Genomic DNA, 17,882 nt, shown 5'->3' on the forward strand with positions numbered 1-17,882 from the left:
TGCTTCCTGTGTTTTTCATTCCTTCTTGTTCTTTAAGTTACTGTAACTATTTTCATGTAATACTGATAGGGTATTTACTTCTCTCTGCTTTAGGCTGTGATTTGACTATTGTGGTATTTCTGTAGCTAAAAATAGTAATTCCCCTAAAAATAACTGATTTCCCTTCTGCTTTCCAAAGTCAAGGTCTTTCTACCTACAAGGAGCTTTGTTCACTGGCCAGTGATCTCAATCAGCCAGACCTGGTATACAAATTCATGAATCTGGCCAACCATCATGCCATGTGGAATTCTCGGAAGGTAATTTACTGCTTTCATACCACTTTCATTCCCTCTGTGAGCTCTGGAAACAGTAACTGCATTTCTCTAACTCGGTTATACGATCCATCTATAACCACATGTGGAGGCCACGTGTTGGTGCTTTGGTGTCAGGTTCAATGCAAATTCAGCAGTTAGAAAAGCAAATTTAGGATTACTTCTTACAACAAAACATTGGTATCACACAGTTTATATCATCTTGCATTCCACTCTGAATCAGCCGTGATCCTTTTATTTTTGAGAGCATTTAGAGGCCAGGTCTTGATATGTTCAGGCAGTGAGTTAATATTTTCAAAACTGAATGAATTTTCACCTGCCAGAGAAAAAGAGCTTTGTTACATAACAAGTTACAGCAAAAACTATTCAGCAACAAGATGCTAGAAACCAGGTTGAAAATGCACTGGTTTAACCACTGTTGCCAAAATAGTGTCCTTTTTTAGCTTACCAAAAGCTAAACTTGGTATTTTAAAGCTACTGGGACCCTTAGCAAAGTCAGAAGACTACTAGATCCACTTCCTGGGGGTTAAAAAAAAAAAAAAAGCGCAATAAATTTTAAGATCTAAGTAAACTTTTCAGAGCCATAACTTGGAAGCTGTTTCTCTGGTTTTACCTACACATGGAAGAACTTGTTTTGTCCCTAGGAGCATGCAGTCGTCTTTTATGCATAAGACCCAAGTGGGCTGTGTCTTCTGCAGTGCACTTTTCATGCTCTTTTGTGCTTGCTACCTGAGGTTTTGAGTCTCTGGCAGCTAGCATCTGGCCACTCAATGCAAAAAAACAAGCTCCAACATTAGCTCTCTCTGTCCTGGGACTCCAGGAGGCATAGGAGCATAGTTAGGTTCATCATCTTTGTGGAATTTTACCAGTCACGGTAACTCAAAGAAAATCTACTCAGCAACTGCATGTGGAGCTCTGGCATTTGAGGAAACTGCAGTCATTTAAATTGAAGGGGACATCTGGAAGTCCATGCTCCATCCTTGCCAAGCTGTGCAGGGCCTCGCTAGATGATGCCTCTATTTTCCTTACATCCTGGTCTTCACAGCAGTGGTCCTAACTGGGAGTTTGTCTTTTCTAGACTGTGACCCAAACAGTATATCCTTTGAAATCCCTTAAGTGAGGTTTTGAGTGGAAGCTTTTGACACAGCAAGTCAGGAAGCAGAGATGAAAGTCACTGGAGGTAGTCTGTACTGCCTGTACTGAGTATCTTCTCTTTGGGCTATCCTGGCAAACCCCATGGTACCTCATGAGTGAGAATGAGTTCCACTGTGTTATAGTTGACAGTGGTGCTCTGCTGGAAAAGGAAAAGAGTATGAAAGAATGAGCTTGAAGTAAATAAGGACACAGGCAAACTAGTCATTCCTGTCAATTGCAGATTGTAAGGTTAAGAAAGCTTTGTTTTATTTTTATTTTTTCAGTGCGTAAGTTATGCTAGGTCTTCTAAATGCAGCAAAGTTGTAAGGAAGCAGTGGCCCACCCTGAGGAAGAAACCGTTTCGGAAAAACGTTCTCAAATCCTTATAGTTTTAATTCTCTACCAGAACTTTGGCAAAGGGTGTCAGATGATATCTCGAAATGAAGGAGGAGGTTTTGAAGTAGTGTATTGTCTCCTGAGTGTGGTTATATGCTTGAGATGACTGTGGTACTGTAGCACTGATAAGGGCTAATACTGGTACCATTGTAGTCCTCTTAACTTGGTGTCTAATCTGTGTCAGTTAGCTTTGCCACTGACTGTGGTGTGCCCAGGAGCAATAACTGAGTGGGTGAGCAGTTTGTTTCATCATTCTTTTGTTACCATTTCAGGGAGCAGCTTTTGGTTTCAATGTGATAGCTGCCAAGGCTGGAGAGCAGCTGGCTCCGTTTTTGCCCCAGCTTCTTCCCCGGCTCTACCGCTACCAGTTTGACCCCAACCTAGGCATTCGACAGGCAATGACCAGCATTTGGAATGCCTTGGTCACCGACAAGTCAATGGTGAGTGAGCTGTAAAATACAGAGTGGTGGGTTTCTGCTAACCCAGGAGCATCTCAAAGATCCTTATGGAATAGCTGTATCTTGTGAAAGGCTGTGCAGGAAGAGGTGAGATGTTGTTCTAAAGAAAGAGTTGGTTAAATCTGTGAATGAGGTGGAGAATGCACAGAGCTTTTGTGCTGCCTCTTACATGTGAAAGGATATTGCAGACTTTGTGTGGCCAATCTTAAAAGTTTGACTGACTAGATACTTAAAGTACGGTCTTTCATCTCTGTGATGTGGCTTTGATATTGTTTATGAGAAGCTTTTCAGAAACCCTTGTAGCTGAAGATGCATTTCTAGAGCAAGAGCATCTGAATATGGTTCCTCAGTTCTGAAATGGGAAGAAGCCCATGCAAAGATGATGTTCCATCAGTTTGAGAATAATTCTGCCCTGGCAAGTCTCAGGAATAAGTGAATTTCATGATGTACCCTTATTTTATATCCAAAAGGCCTGGAACTGGGTTTGCAAATCCTTTTTTCCTAGCAAGGCTGATCTTTGTGTGAAGTCATTGACTCTGATCCTTCAACAAAGGGCAACTGCTTCTCCTGTAAATACGCGTTTGGTGCTGCATCTAAACAGTTCTGTTGGTAGAGGACTGTCACAGTGCTAAGCCCTGAAGCAGTGCAGAGAAAGGCACTTCTAAAGCAAAGTCAAAATAAGCTTGCACAGTCAGCTCTGGTGAGCATTAGTTTATCTGTTGTGGCTACAAGCAGGTTGTATTGTCCAAAAGGATCTTGTTTTCAGACAGCAGGATGGATGCATGCTCCTTGTTTGTTTCATGTATGATCTTTTCTGTTTAATTGTAGGTTGATAAGTATATGAAGGAAATTCTTGAGGATTTGATCAGTAACCTAACCAGCAGTCTCTGGAGAATCAGGGAATCCAGGTATTGCTAGGAAAAGTAACAGACTTTTCTTTGAACTCTCTTCTTCACCATAAACCTTTTAACCAAAAGAAGTCTGTGGAGAGGAAGATGTGCCCTTTCAACAGCATAGACCCAAACTGTGGAGTCTGCACTTGAAGTGTGATACAGTCTTAAAGCTATCTGCTTCATTGAGCCTGAAAATTTGTATTGCATGCATCCTGACATGATACTAAAAAATGTTCTCCAGAAGAAAAGCTTTCTGGTCAGTTATTGGCTATCCTTTGACCTGAAGTATTGCATAATGTTAGAAAATACTGACAGTTTGGCTACATATGTGCTTGGCAGAAGGGTGCCATTTGGTATAGCATTTTTAATAAACTCTTACTTATATTGGTTTGTGGTTATGCTGTACTGAAAACTTCCATTTTAATTTCAGTTACAGACTTAAGACCATTGTAGTTTTTTTCCCTTATCCTGTACTAGGATAAAAGAAATCTGAAATGATAACCCAACTGGAATGTTTGTAATAGCAGTTTTCACCACAGCAGCCTTTCTTGCATGCTGTCACCTGTTTCAGATTTCACCTGTCTAGCTGAATGCTTTTTTCCTTCTGCTAAGGGAGACTTTCTTACAACAGAGTAGATTAAGGGTTTTGAGAAAATAAGGAAAGTAAAACAGTTTTTTTCATTAAGCCATTTACTTATTTAGTTATATCCATATCAAATAAATATACAGTGTGATTGAAATGAAATTCCTCATTTGCAGCTGTCTAGCACTGAATGACTTATTAAGAGGAAGGCCTTTGGATGACATTATAGACAAGCTTCCAGAGATCTGGGAAATCCTATTTAGAGTGCAAGATGACATTAAGGTAATGGAACTGATAACTGAAAAGGAATCTTTCACAAAAAGTACAGTGATCAGACTCTGAGGTGTTTAAAAGGAGATTCTTTGAGAAATTGAGTTGAAGCTAATGGGATTTCTGTGTTAAGCACACTACTACAAGTTCAGGCCCTTTACAGTTAAAATTTCCGTGCTCTTGTATATTCACTGTGTATTTTTCCTCTTGTTTTTAAGGATTAGTTTTCATTCCTGCTGTGCTTATTCTTGAAGGTTCAGCACTTTTCCTGGATATAAAAGAATTCCTAAGTATATGCTTAATTCTCAAGTATAGAAAAGTTTATTTTGGACTGCATGTGTGCTTAAATGCCTTGCAGATATGAAGTCAGAGTCCTCATGTTCTTCCAGGTTTGTCCCATGTTTTCTCTGGATCCAGATTTTCCTGCTGAAGCAGGGCTGGGCTGTTTCCCGAACTGTGCCATGTACCAGGAAATTGGTTTCATACTAGTAAATGCAGTGTGTTCAGAAATGTTCCTGGGCATTCACACCAACTGGCAGAATGTTCTGCTTTTGTGCTAATAAAGTATGTTAGCCTCCAAAAAAGAGCAGCTGCCTTGCCTGCAAGCTGCCTTTTGGGAAGGGTCCATAGGGCACACTAATTCCAGAATTTTACTTGGAAATAGCTTGGGAAGGTCTGCTTGTGACAGGCCATAATTCTTCTGAGAACGTTCAGGGAATTTATCAGTGTATAGAATCATAGAATATCCTGAGTTGGAAGGGACCCATAAGGATCATTGAGTCCAACTCCATGTAGGTGATTGTGTTTCATTACCCGGGAGTATATTGCTCAAAACTTGTTAATTCATCAATGCAGGTAAAGTTGGTCTACTAGTTGAGTCTACTTGGTAATGGTGTCTGGTGCTACCAGAGCCGTGCTGATTTTACTGTTTGCTTTTAGTCCATCTTTCTATAGCCCTAGACAAATTTATTTTAAAATTATTAAGTATTAGTGATGAATATAGTCTTGACAGTGTTAATGATAACTTATCAATGAATATGAGTCATTATATAGAAGTTTTAAAAAATAGTAAAAATGTTGTTGTTCTGTTTTTTAGGAATCTGTGCGAAAGGCAGCAGAACTAGCCCTAAAAACTTTAAGCAAGGTAAAAATCTAATCTTGTCGTTTGCTCATGGACACATTTTTCTTTTTTTGATTTCAGATAATCATTAATTTTCATCTCTCCAGGAGTGTCCTTTTTGCTATAGACTGTTGTCTTGAAAAGATGTCTCGTAACGGATACAATGATGAACAGAACAGCCACCTGAAAGGCAATCTTAATAATTTTGGCCACATACCCTTCTGTACTTCCATTAACATTGGTGGAGTTCTGGTGCTTGAGGCTAATGCAATGTCAAGTTATGAAAAGCCCCAGGAGGGAGATACTGATTTATTATTTTTTTTACCTTTTTTTTTTTCCCACTTGGGGATGAGATTTAAGGAAATGTTTTGTAACTGCAGCAGGTCATAGCTGACCAAGCCCAACGGAACCTGGCATGAAATAAAGTAATCCAGTCTGAACTTTACTGTTTGGTGCTGTTGCTGACACAAGATGGGTATAATACACAACATGACTTAATGTTTTGTTTGATATTCTTCTAAAAGGTCAAATCCGTGGAAATGGGAACAGCTTATAAGAGCCATGTTTGAAATCATAACTTTCACAATGCATGCAGCATGAAATTTCAATGGCAAAAGCATGGTGACCTGGTCCCAACACATTGTCGTTACCATTGCAGAATCTGTTCTGATCTGAGACTTGGTGCTCTGCCATGTGGAACAGTTGAATCCATGTAACTGAGACAGGCTGTCTCTGGGCTGAGAGGTCTTTTGGTTCATCTCTTCATCCACACATGGATCTTAGGTGTTAGCTCTGAATTTGCCTTTTCTGGAAACTGACTGTAGCTGAAACTTCTTTAGGAATGTGGCTTAGGATCTTAAGTGCTTCCTGGAGAGAAGAATGAATGTGTAATAGAGCCTGGGTTTGTTTGTAAGCAGCTGTAGTTGCTGTTGGCTTCTTCTGTCTGACTGAGAAGGTGCTTTAATGAAATATGAGCAGGAGGTTTTTGTGTGCTTGCAACACCAATTCTCATCTGTTCCCAGGTTTGTGTGAAAATGTGTGATCCCTCTAAAGGAGCTGCAGGTCAGAAGACAGTAGCTGTATTGCTTCCTTGCCTCCTAGACAAAGGAATAGTAAGCACAGTTGCTGAAGTCCGATCTCTCAGGTTAGTTTTGCATCACATACGTTCACTGGGGGTGAGGGCACAGAGACCCAGCTTATTCACCTGAATTGCAGAATGTTCTTTGTATTTGAAGTCACAAGTTTCTCCCCAAATCAGCCTTTATACTGAACCCTTCTCTCACTGAACTCAAACTGGGAACTGCGTGTATCTTTTGGGGACCTCCTGTTTAAACAAGTGACAAAGGTGACTGCATTTGATCACATTGTTCAAATATATTTTATGCTGTTTAATGTTTCAATGTCTCTTGAAATGTAGGGAATTCACATACTTGTCACTTTGTAACCTTATTTATTCTTTAATTTACTTTATGTACAGAAAAGCAGGAAAATTCAGACCTGGAGTGTAGTTGGTCTTCCCCGAAACAATTTTCTTTTATTGAACATGATTATCCAGGAAGGTTAGAAAGCTCCGAACAGATTACAGTCAATATTTCTTAAATTTTTTCATCCTTTTTGAAGTGTTAAAAACCCTCTGACACAATGCAGCCAGAGAAATCTGGTCAGTCTAAAACTGACAAATGGGATTTGAACAAATCACTGTAATTTGTTTTTCTTGGGCAGAGACAATTGATTTCTCTGGGCTGACTTTGCCCAGAGCTTTTTTCGAAACATGACGATGTGTTATTTCTTCCTGCATCTGTCTGTAGTACTGTCTCTTTGCCCGTTCCCTTTGTGATACCCTGGCCAATCTAAGCAATCTCTGTGCAAAGCATAGCACCAGTTGTAGGCTCAGAGCTAGGGTCTGATCCTACTTAATCAGAACAATATACAGATTACTGTTTGCAGGTAGATTTATATTGGCATACCTGAGACTTGGAATGGCCTTTTTGTTGATACTGAATGACAGTAGACCGGAGATTTTTTGACTAAGTCTGTATGTTGCGGTTTTGACCTTCCCTTTGATCTTTTTCCAGCATTAACACTCTTGTGAAGATCAGTAAAAGTGCTGGATCTATGCTGAAACCTCATGCACCGAAACTTATCCCAGCCCTGCTGGAGTCCTTGAGTGTGCTGGAGCCTCAGGTCCTCAATTATTTGAGTCTTTGTGCAACAGATCAGGAGAAAGTAAGTATCAACAGAGCAGAAGTTTGGAAGATATGAGCTTCATTTGTTCTGTTGGTGAACAGAAAAATAGAAGATTTGGTTGAGAGATGAAGGAGAAGTAGAATAGCTAAATAGCTGGAATATACTAAATATACTAGATATACTAAAATAAATGTACTCACTGGAATATAGATGGACATATGTTTTTTTGGAGGGGGAGATGGAAGTGTGGGGATTTTTTATGTCATTCACTAGACTTCCACATATTTCAGTAAGTTAAGAACCTTAATAAGAACTATGTCACTATATGTCACTTCAGCTTCATGTACAAGAGTGAAACAGGCAAAGAGAAAGTCAGTGACAGTTATCTGGAATTCATCTGTACTGCCAAACATAGGTGATATTTTTCCAAGGGGGTTAACTGCAAGGCTACTACTACTTCTAACGTAAATTAGAAGGTATGCCACAGCAATATGGGCAAGAGCTGGGTGCTGTCAGTGCTGTGTCCTTTAATCTCTCTCAAAGAACCATATTAATTAGTAGCAGTGTTATGGGAAAGTAAATTAAACCCTATTGTTCCAGAGCAAATTGAGCTAATTTTATTGTGGGGAGGAAGAGGGAGCAAACTCTGCCCTTTGCCAACAAGAAGGGAGTAAACAATAGGGCACAGTAGGTCTCTTCCTTTTTTTTTTCTTCTTTTCTGTCTTTATTTCACCATGTCAGAAGTGTATTGTGTAGCTCCTGTACTTCATCTAGAACATCCAGCTGCCTCTGCCTCTGAAAGAGGAGCATTCACAGGCTGAAGATGTTATTATTTCTTGCCTGGATGCATCTGAAATAGATTTTGGTTTCTGTTTGTGAGGTAGAGTTACTGTTGATGTTGGCTTTTCCACTGTTTTTGGGTTGAATTAATGTTTTCTTTTTTTCCCCTCTTTTTTCTTTAGACTGCAATGGACAGTGCCAGACTTAGTGCTGTCAAGTCATCTCCCATGATGGAAACTATTAACATGGTAAGTACTTGATTCAGAAGGCTTCCAGCTTAAGGTATTTTGTAGGAGAAAAATAGGAATCAAACTGGGAGCTTTATGGAATTCAGGCATCATTTTTATTATCTACATGTGAATGTCTGTCCACCTTCTCTTTTACATACAGACTTGTATCATCCTGTGGTCACAGTTTGCTCCTCACTTTCTTACTAGCTCCTTGCTTGTAAATGGCCCCATTGTGGCTCCATTTGGAGTCAGAGGGATTATTTTTCCACCTGAGAACCTACCTTCCTTGACAAAGTGCTTTTCCTTAGATAGGGTTCAGCTCATTCTGCATTGTTCTGCTTGCCATTTCTCTTCATCTCTGGCCTACAATTCCACCAAAGCTTCTCATCTAGCCCTCCAGTTGATGACAGTCATTGTTCTTAAGACATGAATGCTGTCGGATCCGTGCCTTGTGGTGCCTTAGATATCCTTATCTGGACAGTGCTTTAGATGGCAGAGATATTTAGAGAAGACGATGATGTTATTGAAAGCACTGCCAGCAGCTAGTGTTTGGCACTGCAGTTTACTGCTGCTGGAGCAGCTGCAGATGCCCAGACACTTTGCTGTAGGGGTCTTGGTGGACCTCCCTGCCCTCTCTTAGAACCTGACCCTTTCTAAAGAGAAGGACCTAATTTTTCTGCTTGGGTACTTCATACAGCCAGGGGCACGAGAGCAGACAGGGTGTGTGAGCGTTGAGCAAGTTTTAAGAGAAGTACAGCAACCAGAGCTATCCTGTGCACTTACACAAAAGTAACAACAGCAAGCTCTCCTGTAGGTAACAGCATTTGGAGCTGCTGGCTCCAGCACAGAGGGAGCTGTGTTTTGGTGTTATGTGGAGTGCTCTCTATTTATAGCATGTAAAGTGTATGGGGATAAAAGGCTCCATGAAAAACTGTACTCACAGGCAGCCTGCAGGCTGGAGCAGCTGCTGCTGTCCTTCCTCCTGGCCATGCCTCTCCCCCTTCCAGCCAGAAGCGAGGACAGTTGTGCTGTCCCCATCAGCACTTGAAATTTCTTAGGGAAGAGGTGAGATAGCATGGTTTCCCTGGAGTAGCGCGAAGATGTTCTGGTTTTGTGAGCAACCCCTCAATTCCTGTATGTTCTGGGTTTGGCTGGGAGATGGTAGGTTGTCTCCTTGGTTGTGATACAGCGGGTTTCTGTTTTGCTTACTAACATCTTATGCACGGGAGATTAGAAAATTATACCAATAATACCTCTCAAAACTTGAAGTTACTTTTTCCACTCGTGTACCTTGACCTGCTTAAAAACTGACTGTTGTCATTTCATTGTCTGGTTTGGAGATGTTACTGCTTCGGGATTTCAGACAATCAGAAGAATGTTGGGTTTTGTCCTAAAATAGGCACTCCTTTTCATCTCTTCTTTCCCTCCGCAAAAGACATTCTTGCTAGTGTGTTAGTTTCAGTTTTCTAAGAAACTGGAGTGCAGGAATTCATGGATTCTAGCAACTGATAATTTCAGCAGGATCACCTCACCACAGAACTGGGACAAGATAGTATGTATGTGGTATAAGATATGTCATGGTGCCCTTTTCACTTCATGCACCAAACTCTTACAGTTCAGCAAAAGACCAGTGTGAAGAACTGTGGCAGGCCTTTTAATTAATAAATTTGATTAATAAGCTTTAATTAATTTTTTAAATTTTAATTAATAAATTTAATTTAATTTAAATGTAATTACTTAATTTATTTATTTGGTCCCTTGCCTTTCTCTAGAGCTTGCAGTACTTGGATGTGTCCATCCTGGGTGAGCTGGTACCTCGTCTCTGTGAACTGATCAAAAGCGGAGTAGGCCTTGGCACAAAGGTATGCCTGTGTTTTAATAGATCGTTTGGAAATGGAAAAGGGAGCGCAGTGAAGTGTCAGTTTAAATTTGTGGGGTTTTTTGGCTTTTTCTTTTGAAGTGACAGCCTGGGTTCATTCATACCATAGTTGTTTTACATCTGAGTCTCAGTCCACGTACATTACTTGTGATTTTCTGCATGTGTGCTGCATTAATCTCCCCTGGACTACATGGCTGTTGTATTCCATGACAATTGAGTGCCAAATGTAGTCCTTGATACCTGTAAATCTTCAGGTCCATCCATCCTGACTGTGGGTCCGGGTAACTTTCTTTCTTCCTAATTCAGTTCTTGTCATTCATTTGCTACAAACAGTTTCTGTTTCTGGCATCGGCTCCCAGTTGATGGAGCAGAGGCTCGGTGAGCCTAGGTCATATTGTACAGCACCACAGCAAGTATTAACAGTAATAACCAGAGGCTAATTTTTATCTTACCCTTATTTTCCCTTGCAATCTTCCAGGGAGGCTGTGCCAGTGTAATTGTCTCGTTAACCACACAGTGTCCCCAGGACCTAACACCTTATTCAGGTAGGGTTTGTTTCTAGTGTCAAGTTTTATAAGTGCTTTTTGTTGCTGCTTTGTAGGTGTCATTTCTTCCCTATTCAAAGGAATTATTTTTATTTTTTGTTTTGTTTTCTTCAGGGAGTTATTTGAAGTTGCCTTGTGCATCAGATAGACATACTGCAGTTAGGTCCTTGGGATGTTAAATGCATCTCCAAGTTGGAAGAGGCTGAGAGAAGAGTTGAGCAAATTCCTTAGTGCTCAGGAGGAACAGGTGGAAATCTCTCTCTAGACTTTTTGGAGCAGGCTGACAATGCCTGTGTTAGTGTAGTGCTGTAAGTAAGCACTTGTTCCTTTGCTTTGAGCTACAGGAGGACCATAAACAGGAACTTGGGTTCTGTGTATCTTAGTCTTCTCTTTACACAGAGACTTTATTTGGGATGGCAGTACGAAGAAGGCTTCCTTTCTGTTGCAGAGTAGGAAAGCAACTGAATGCACGATCAGCTGGGGTGCTCACGTCACAGGAACATTCACAGTTGAGGTGTGCAGGCTGAGGGTGGCAAAGCACTAGCATTTGCTGGGCTTTGCTGCCACTGAGAGCTATGTTATGCTGTGCACTTGTTTAAACATAACGACCAGGCAGATACATAGGCCAGCAAACATGTGAAGAGTGAGAATGCGTAAGTGCAGGTGATCTAATGAAACATAGGCTGTTGTAATTCTTGCCACGGCAATAACATGATCCATCTGACAAAGTGAAGTCTCTTCCAACAGGCAAACTTATGAGTGCTTTACTTAGTGGCCTGACTGATCGCAACAGCGTGGTGCAGAAGTCTTTTGCCTTTGCTATGGGCCATCTAGTCCGGGTGAGTAGAGGTTTGAGGTGGTTTTAGCTTTTTATTTATTTGTTTGTTTGCTTGGTGTTTTTTGCTTTTTTCTTTCCTTTTTTTTCCCCCCCCCCCCCAAGTGTTTGAGCAGTCTGATGAGTGGTCTGAGTCTCTTCTCTGTTACAGACTTCTCGGGACAGTAGCACTGAGAAGCTGCTGCACAAACTCAGCAGTTGGTACATGGAAAAGGAAGGTATGTTGCTTCTTGGATATTCCATTACAGAATATAGTGCATAAAAGGGTTCTTGATGCTGGCAGAAGCTGGTAAAGAAACGTTTCTGTACTGTGACGCTTGTTTTCTGTTGTGGTTTAATCCTGTCGGGCAGCTAAGCACCACCCAGCTGCTCACTCACTCTCCCCAGGTGGGATGGGGGAGAGAATCAGAAAGGTAGAATTGTGAGAACTCATGGGTTGAGATAAAAACAGTTTACTAAGTAATGCAAAAGCTGCGCACACAGCAAAGCAAAACAAGGAATTCAGCTGCTACTTTCTAAAATCATTGGTGTGTTATCACCACTATTTTCATCAAAGATCCAAAATGCAGCATCATACAAGCCCCTAGGAAAAAAAAAATTAACTCATCCCGGATAAAACCAGAACGCCTTCACCAGCGGGATAATTCCCATGCATCATCATGTGATGGCATTCCTCTGTTTCCCAAGAGGCAGACCGAAAGCTGTCCAAGGAAAAAACCTACCTCACAGTGGTAATGTGATTGTTTTGCTTCTTCAGAACCAGTGTACAGGACAGGCTGTGCTTTAACTGTACATGCTATGGGACGCTACAGTCCAGACGTAGTGAAGAACCACGCCAAACAGGTGTTGCCATTGGCTTTTCTTGGTATGCATGAGGTTCCCGATGAAGAGAAAGGAGAGAGAGAGGATTCTACTTTGTGGGCTGAAGTTTGGCAGGAAAATGTACCTGGTAAGTTGCATTAAGAGTGGTAAAAGCTTTCTGTGATGCATGAGCCACAAAATATCATGCTTTCTGGAAATCCATTTTGAAAATAGGGCGTTCTCATACCAAACAATGTGGGAAGCTTGTTTTCATTTTCTTCCTTGCTCAAGATGTCCTGTAAGAGTTTGAGCAGGTTAGCTTCTCTGAGCCTATCTGAAATAATTACAGAGCTGTCGATAGCTGAGGATACACAAACTCAGTCAGGAGGAACAGTTTATGATTGTGAGGCACTTAATGCCACTGTAATGCAGCCCTTATAGTGCTGCAGGTAGCTGAACATCTTTGGAAATTTCAGTGCCACGTTTAGGAGCTGCTGCATGCCCTAAACTTAAAGGGAACTTCAGCCCCTCTCTGGGGCTGGAGATCTCATCTGTTCCTCTAGTGATGCCTGTGGTTTTAACTTCAGTAAATGAATCCACAATATTAGAAGGGCTATTCTGCTATGCTTTCTGTCTGTAAAGGAAGATCTGTATGCATGGTGGAATGGTTTTGCTGGTTTCTTCTCTGACCTGGTTTCAGATCTGGTCCCTCAGTCAGTAGAATACATTTCTGGAGTTTGGAAAAGGAACTGCAAAAGGGTTTTCCAGTGACTTGTTCATTTCCTAGAAACTAGCTAACACAGTGTATAGTGTCTGCCATGTGGAAAGAGTGAGATGAGCTCTGTCTCTAGATAAAACAAATCTAAAGATGTTATTTGGAAGCACCTGGAAAACAGAACCTATCTTCAGTCAGCCTGTGAAGAATTCTTTGCTGTTTTGCCTGAAGTCTCATAAAAATCCAGAAATCTCTAATAGCCCCCTTCTCGTTTGTTTTTTTAGTAAGATCAAATATTTGTTCTCTTTGTGGCAAAATTACAACTTTCCTCTGTTCCTCTGTTTCCTCTGTGCAGGTACTCAGGGTGGCATCAGGCTGTATATGCAGGAGTTGATAGCGATTACACAGAAGGCCTTGCAGTCACAATCCTGGAAGATGAAAGCCCAGGGAGCGGCTGCCATGGCATCAGTTGCCAAACAGACTGGCTCCCTTGTACCTCCGCATCTGGGAATAGTGCTCTCTGCACTGCTGCAGGGTCTGCCAGGGAGAACGTGGACTGGGAAGGTAAAAATGGAACTGGTACCCTGTGGATTGCTGTGAGCATTTGTCCAGCACTTGTCCCTTGAGGCAGGAAATGCGATGTTCTTCATTGCAGAGGACCACATGCATGACCTCTGGCTTGGGGAGCCTGATGTTGGCCCTGCGCCTGTCATACATAAGTGCCAGGGGAGATGAACAGAGGTGGAGTTAGATTGCTTTTGGAGCTGGGTTTCCCCATAGACTATAATATAATATAATCATACAACATCCTGATTTGGAAGGGTCCCACGCAAATCCTTGAGTCCAACTCCTGGCTGCACACAGGACGACCCAAAAATCTGACCCAGATGTCTGACAGTGCTGCCCAAATGCTTCCTGATCTCTGGCAGCTCGGGGCCGTGCCCACTGCCCTGGGGAGCCTGTCCCAGTGCCCGACCACCCTCTGGGTGCAGAACCTTTCCCTAACCCCCAGCCTGACCCTCCCCTGTCCCAGCTCCATGCCGTTCCCTCGGGTCCTGTCGCTGTCCCCAGAGAGCAGAGCTCAGCGCCTGCCCCTCCGCTCCCCTCGTGAGGGAGCTGCAGGCCGCCATGAGGCCTCCCCTCGGCCTGCTCTGCTCTGGGCTGAACGAACCCAGGGACCTCAGCCGCTGTACGTGTGTCTGCCACTCCAGACTCCTTCACCATCTTTGTAGCCCTCCTTAGGAAGCTGCCTAATGGTTTCATGTCCTTCTTATATTGTGGTGCCCGGAACTGCCCACAGTGCTCGAGGTGAGGCCGCACCAGCGCAGAGCAGAGCAGGACAGTCTGTTTCCTTGACCCGTGGCAGTGCTGGGCCTGACGCACCCCAGCCCTCCTGGCTGCCAGGGCACACTGCTGGCTCGGGTTCAGCTAGCTGTCAACCCGAACCCCCAGATGCCTTTACGTGGGGCTGCTCTCCAGCGTCTCATCCCCCAGTCTGTATGTGTATTCAGTGTTGCCCTGTCCCAGGTGCAGAATCCAGCTCTTGCTGTTGTTAAACTTCATGTTGTTGGTGATTGCCCAGCTCTCCAATCTGTCAAGATCTCTCTGCAAGGCCTTTCTACCCTCAAAGGAGTCAACAGCTCTTCATTTAGTGTCATCTGCAAACTCACTTAGTTCCGGTGTACTGTATTCAAGCCTTGAAGGGGACTAGCTTGTGCTCAGAGGTGCTGCAAGACCCCTTTACACTGCTGTTCAGTGCAGATGGAAAGTCAAGGCTTCTGCGGCCTTGGCAGCAGCCTAGGAGAAGTGTCAGGAGCAAAATATTGCTTCTCTTGGCTGGTGTCTTGGATTTATTTCCCTTGTACCTCTATCAGTGGAGTGCAAAGGACTCCGTTGTGCAGCAGGACCCTGCTGTTTGTTTGTGGAGCATATCTCAGTGGTATCTGTCTTACTCATTGCAGGAGGAGCTGTTAAAGGCCATTGCCAGTGTCATCTCTGCATGCAGGTAAGTGTCTTGAAAAAGGTGGCACCCTCAGGGTCTGGGAACTCAAATAGGAGGTTGTTGCACGGGGTTGCTGCCTGGCTGGTGAACGGGAGACTACCTCCTCCTGCTTTTCTGCAAGAAGAGGTAGAAAGTTCTGAACGCCATTTTGATCTCCCATCAGGTTGTGAGGAGTCTCTCTCCAATCCTTATGTCAGCGTGTGGGTCACTGGTGAGGGCTGGGAGGGACAGGCAATGCTTCAGAGGGATGTTCAGAGCTAAGCAGTTGATTTAGGGCAAGGAGGAGGAAGTTGAAAGGCCAGAGTTGCTAATAAGAAAGAGTAGATTAAGGGGAAGGATCAACACTTTGAAGGGGAGAAGGGAGAAAGAGGAAGAAGTAGTGAGGGAGGAAAAGTGCATTGAAACTGCATGAGGAAAGACTGGAAAGAAAATCATGGAGAATGGACAAGGTAAGAGCGAAGAAGAGCACAAGAGTGTAGATGCAGTTGCAGCGTCGGTTGGCAGTCCTACGTCTGAACATGGGTATTGTTTGTGATCTGTGGGAAAAGCAGTTTTTGGAGGGGGGCTGATGTGGGCCTGATAAGTCTCTGTGTGCTTCACGTTGCAGTGCAGAGCTGCAGAATTCGGTGCCTGGCCAGCCGAGCATCAGCGATGTTGTCCAGGCTGTCCTGAAGGAGTGTCGGAAGGAGAACCTGAAGTACAAGATGGTGGCGCTGCGCTGCGCGGCTGGAGTGCTGCAGGCAACAAAGGAGGACCGGTTCCAGGAGCTGGCAGATATCATCTTCCCCATGATAAAGAAGGTGACGGTTCAGTGTCTTGGGTTTTCCCTCTTTTCTGTGGTGCCTAGCATCACCCCAGCTAAAAGTTAAATCCTGGCTGCTCTACAGGCAGCAGGAGATTCCTAGGAAGCTGTGTAGAGCGCTTGTATCGAGTGCCTGCAGTGCTTTGCAGCTCTGCACTTCAGACTCTCACAGCACAGAGAGCTGTTTGGATGCAAGGCCAGGGTGGGTCATGCTGATCTGTACTGGTTGGGTGCGAGGACTGGTGTGAGCAAATTGCAAGGAGACACTGAATTGAGCTAAGTGTGTGTCTGGTCTGCCCTCATCCCCTGCTGATCACACCTTCCCCACGTGGCCTCTGCAGAACTCTCTCGAGAGCACAGGCACGGGTTTACCGAAGCACGACGAAGAGGACGAGGACATGAGGGAGAAGGAGATGCAGATGGAGTCCCTGATCTGTGCCTTCGAGACCCTGGGCAAAGCATGGCCAAGGAGCCCGGAGACACAGCGTAAGTCATCTAACAGTGAAAATCAAACGGACAGGGCGAGGAGGGAGGGACCTAGAGACCATGTTGGGTATGGGAAGACTTATGGGGAGGTCCATGGATATGCTGGAAAAAAAAGGATGTCTTTATTAGCAGGCCAGAACGTACCAAGTAGCTCCTTATCAGGATTCAGTGATTAAGAATCACTGAAAGTGATTCTTAATGAGCGTTGTCCTACCTTGATTGGTAAAGATTTTTGGTGCCGTTTCTTACAGGATGTTGATTTGGTTGTATACCATGAGTCTAGCTTGATGTCACTTGGAGCACAGCGCGAGGAACATTTGAGAGACAGGACAGGAAGCGTTTAATTCTGCCTCTCCCTGTGGTAACATAAGGGTAACACAAATCCTTCATTTTCTCTAGGTTGCTATCGACAAGAGTTTTGTAAGTTAATGTGTGACCGTCTGAAACTCAGTACGTGGAAAGTGCAGCTTGGAGTGCTACAAGCCATGAATGCCTACTTTCAAGGGTAATTCTCCTTTCTGCCCTCCTCTTTGATGTTTCTTTTCTTGTTGCTTCAAACTGTTCAATGAAATGACGGAAAGCATGCAGTGATACGGCAGTGATGTTTACTGGATTTTCAGAGGAAGCAGAACAGACTTCTGTCCCAGTGATACAGGGTGTCTGTTTTTGCATTTGACAGGCTAGCGCTGTTTGAGGAGGAACACTCAGACCCTGGGGCTTTGACAGAAATACTGTTGGAAACCTGTTCATCTATCACCCATTCTTTAGGTAAATGGATGTTTTCCAGTTTGTGTTGATAATGAATTGCTTGTTAATACATTTCCTCTTCGGGTGTTGGCTGGTTCAGAAAATGCAGAACAAGCACAGACTGTCAGATAGGACACATCCTGCCTTGCGCTGCAGTAGCTGTTCATCAGGACAGTATTGTGCAGGGTGCTGTGCTCAGAAAGGTAAATCCCTCAGGTGCGAGAGAGCTTCAAAAAGAGAAGTACAGGAGGAGAGACGCTCCTGTGATACCTCTCCAGAGCGGAAGATGAACCCCACCCAGTCAATCTATTACTGATTTAATGAAACCCAAGTTTTTTTCCTTCCCCAGATCAGTCCTTTTGGATACACATGCATTGGAGGTGCCCAGAATTTGCTGAGGCAGCTAGTGCATGAAGCTCCAAGGCTTTGAGGCAGTTTGTGCTCTCCCTCGGGAGGGCAACCACAGAAATACAAGTGATACCTATGTAAATTGGACAGTCCAGGGCTGGTTATTACTTGGGTGGTGTTGCCACTTGCCCTGTGGCTGTAACAGTGCCCAGTCCCCTCGCACCCACATGCAGCTCGTGTTTCTGGTGAGCTGCTTTGGAGAAGTTAGTACAGTCCAGTTTCTTTTAACTGTTAAACCTCAGCGGAGGCTTTAAGGAGATTTTAGTTCAGGAGACTAAGTATTTTCATGTGACAATCTTG

At 43.5% G+C, this 17,882-nt stretch overlaps 1 protein-coding gene across 5 annotated transcripts in view; it reads left to right on the forward strand.

Annotated features, from left to right (window-relative positions):
* The window catches only part of ECPAS (Ecm29 proteasome adaptor and scaffold), a 68,639-nt gene that overhangs the window by 46,819 nt on the left and 3,938 nt on the right, over positions 1–17,882 (forward strand). For all 5 annotated transcript variants that reach the window (XM_083819130.1, XM_083819128.1, XM_083819127.1 and 2 more), the window contains 19 exons: positions 179–296; positions 2,114–2,281; positions 3,128–3,207; positions 3,952–4,057; positions 5,142–5,189; positions 6,188–6,309; positions 7,241–7,391; positions 8,315–8,380; positions 10,135–10,224; positions 10,720–10,786; positions 11,534–11,625; positions 11,773–11,839; positions 12,379–12,570; positions 13,493–13,701; positions 15,099–15,142; positions 15,747–15,939; positions 16,283–16,427; positions 16,827–16,932; positions 17,107–17,195. In XM_083819130.1, coding sequence (XP_083675256.1) covers positions 179–296; positions 2,114–2,281; positions 3,128–3,207; positions 3,952–4,057; positions 5,142–5,189; positions 6,188–6,309; positions 7,241–7,391; positions 8,315–8,380; positions 10,135–10,224; positions 10,720–10,786; positions 11,534–11,625; positions 11,773–11,839; positions 12,379–12,570; positions 13,493–13,701; positions 15,099–15,142; positions 15,747–15,939; positions 16,283–16,427; positions 16,827–16,932; positions 17,107–17,195 — 2,153 coding nt within the window. The remainder of the gene's footprint in view (positions 1–178; positions 297–2,113; positions 2,282–3,127; positions 3,208–3,951; positions 4,058–5,141; positions 5,190–6,187; positions 6,310–7,240; positions 7,392–8,314; positions 8,381–10,134; positions 10,225–10,719; positions 10,787–11,533; positions 11,626–11,772; positions 11,840–12,378; positions 12,571–13,492; positions 13,702–15,098; positions 15,143–15,746; positions 15,940–16,282; positions 16,428–16,826; positions 16,933–17,106; positions 17,196–17,882) is intronic.

This window comes from Anser anser, assembly GCF_964211835.1.
Source record: "Anser anser genome assembly, chromosome: Z".
Taxonomy (NCBI): domain Eukaryota; kingdom Metazoa; phylum Chordata; class Aves; order Anseriformes; family Anatidae; genus Anser; species Anser anser.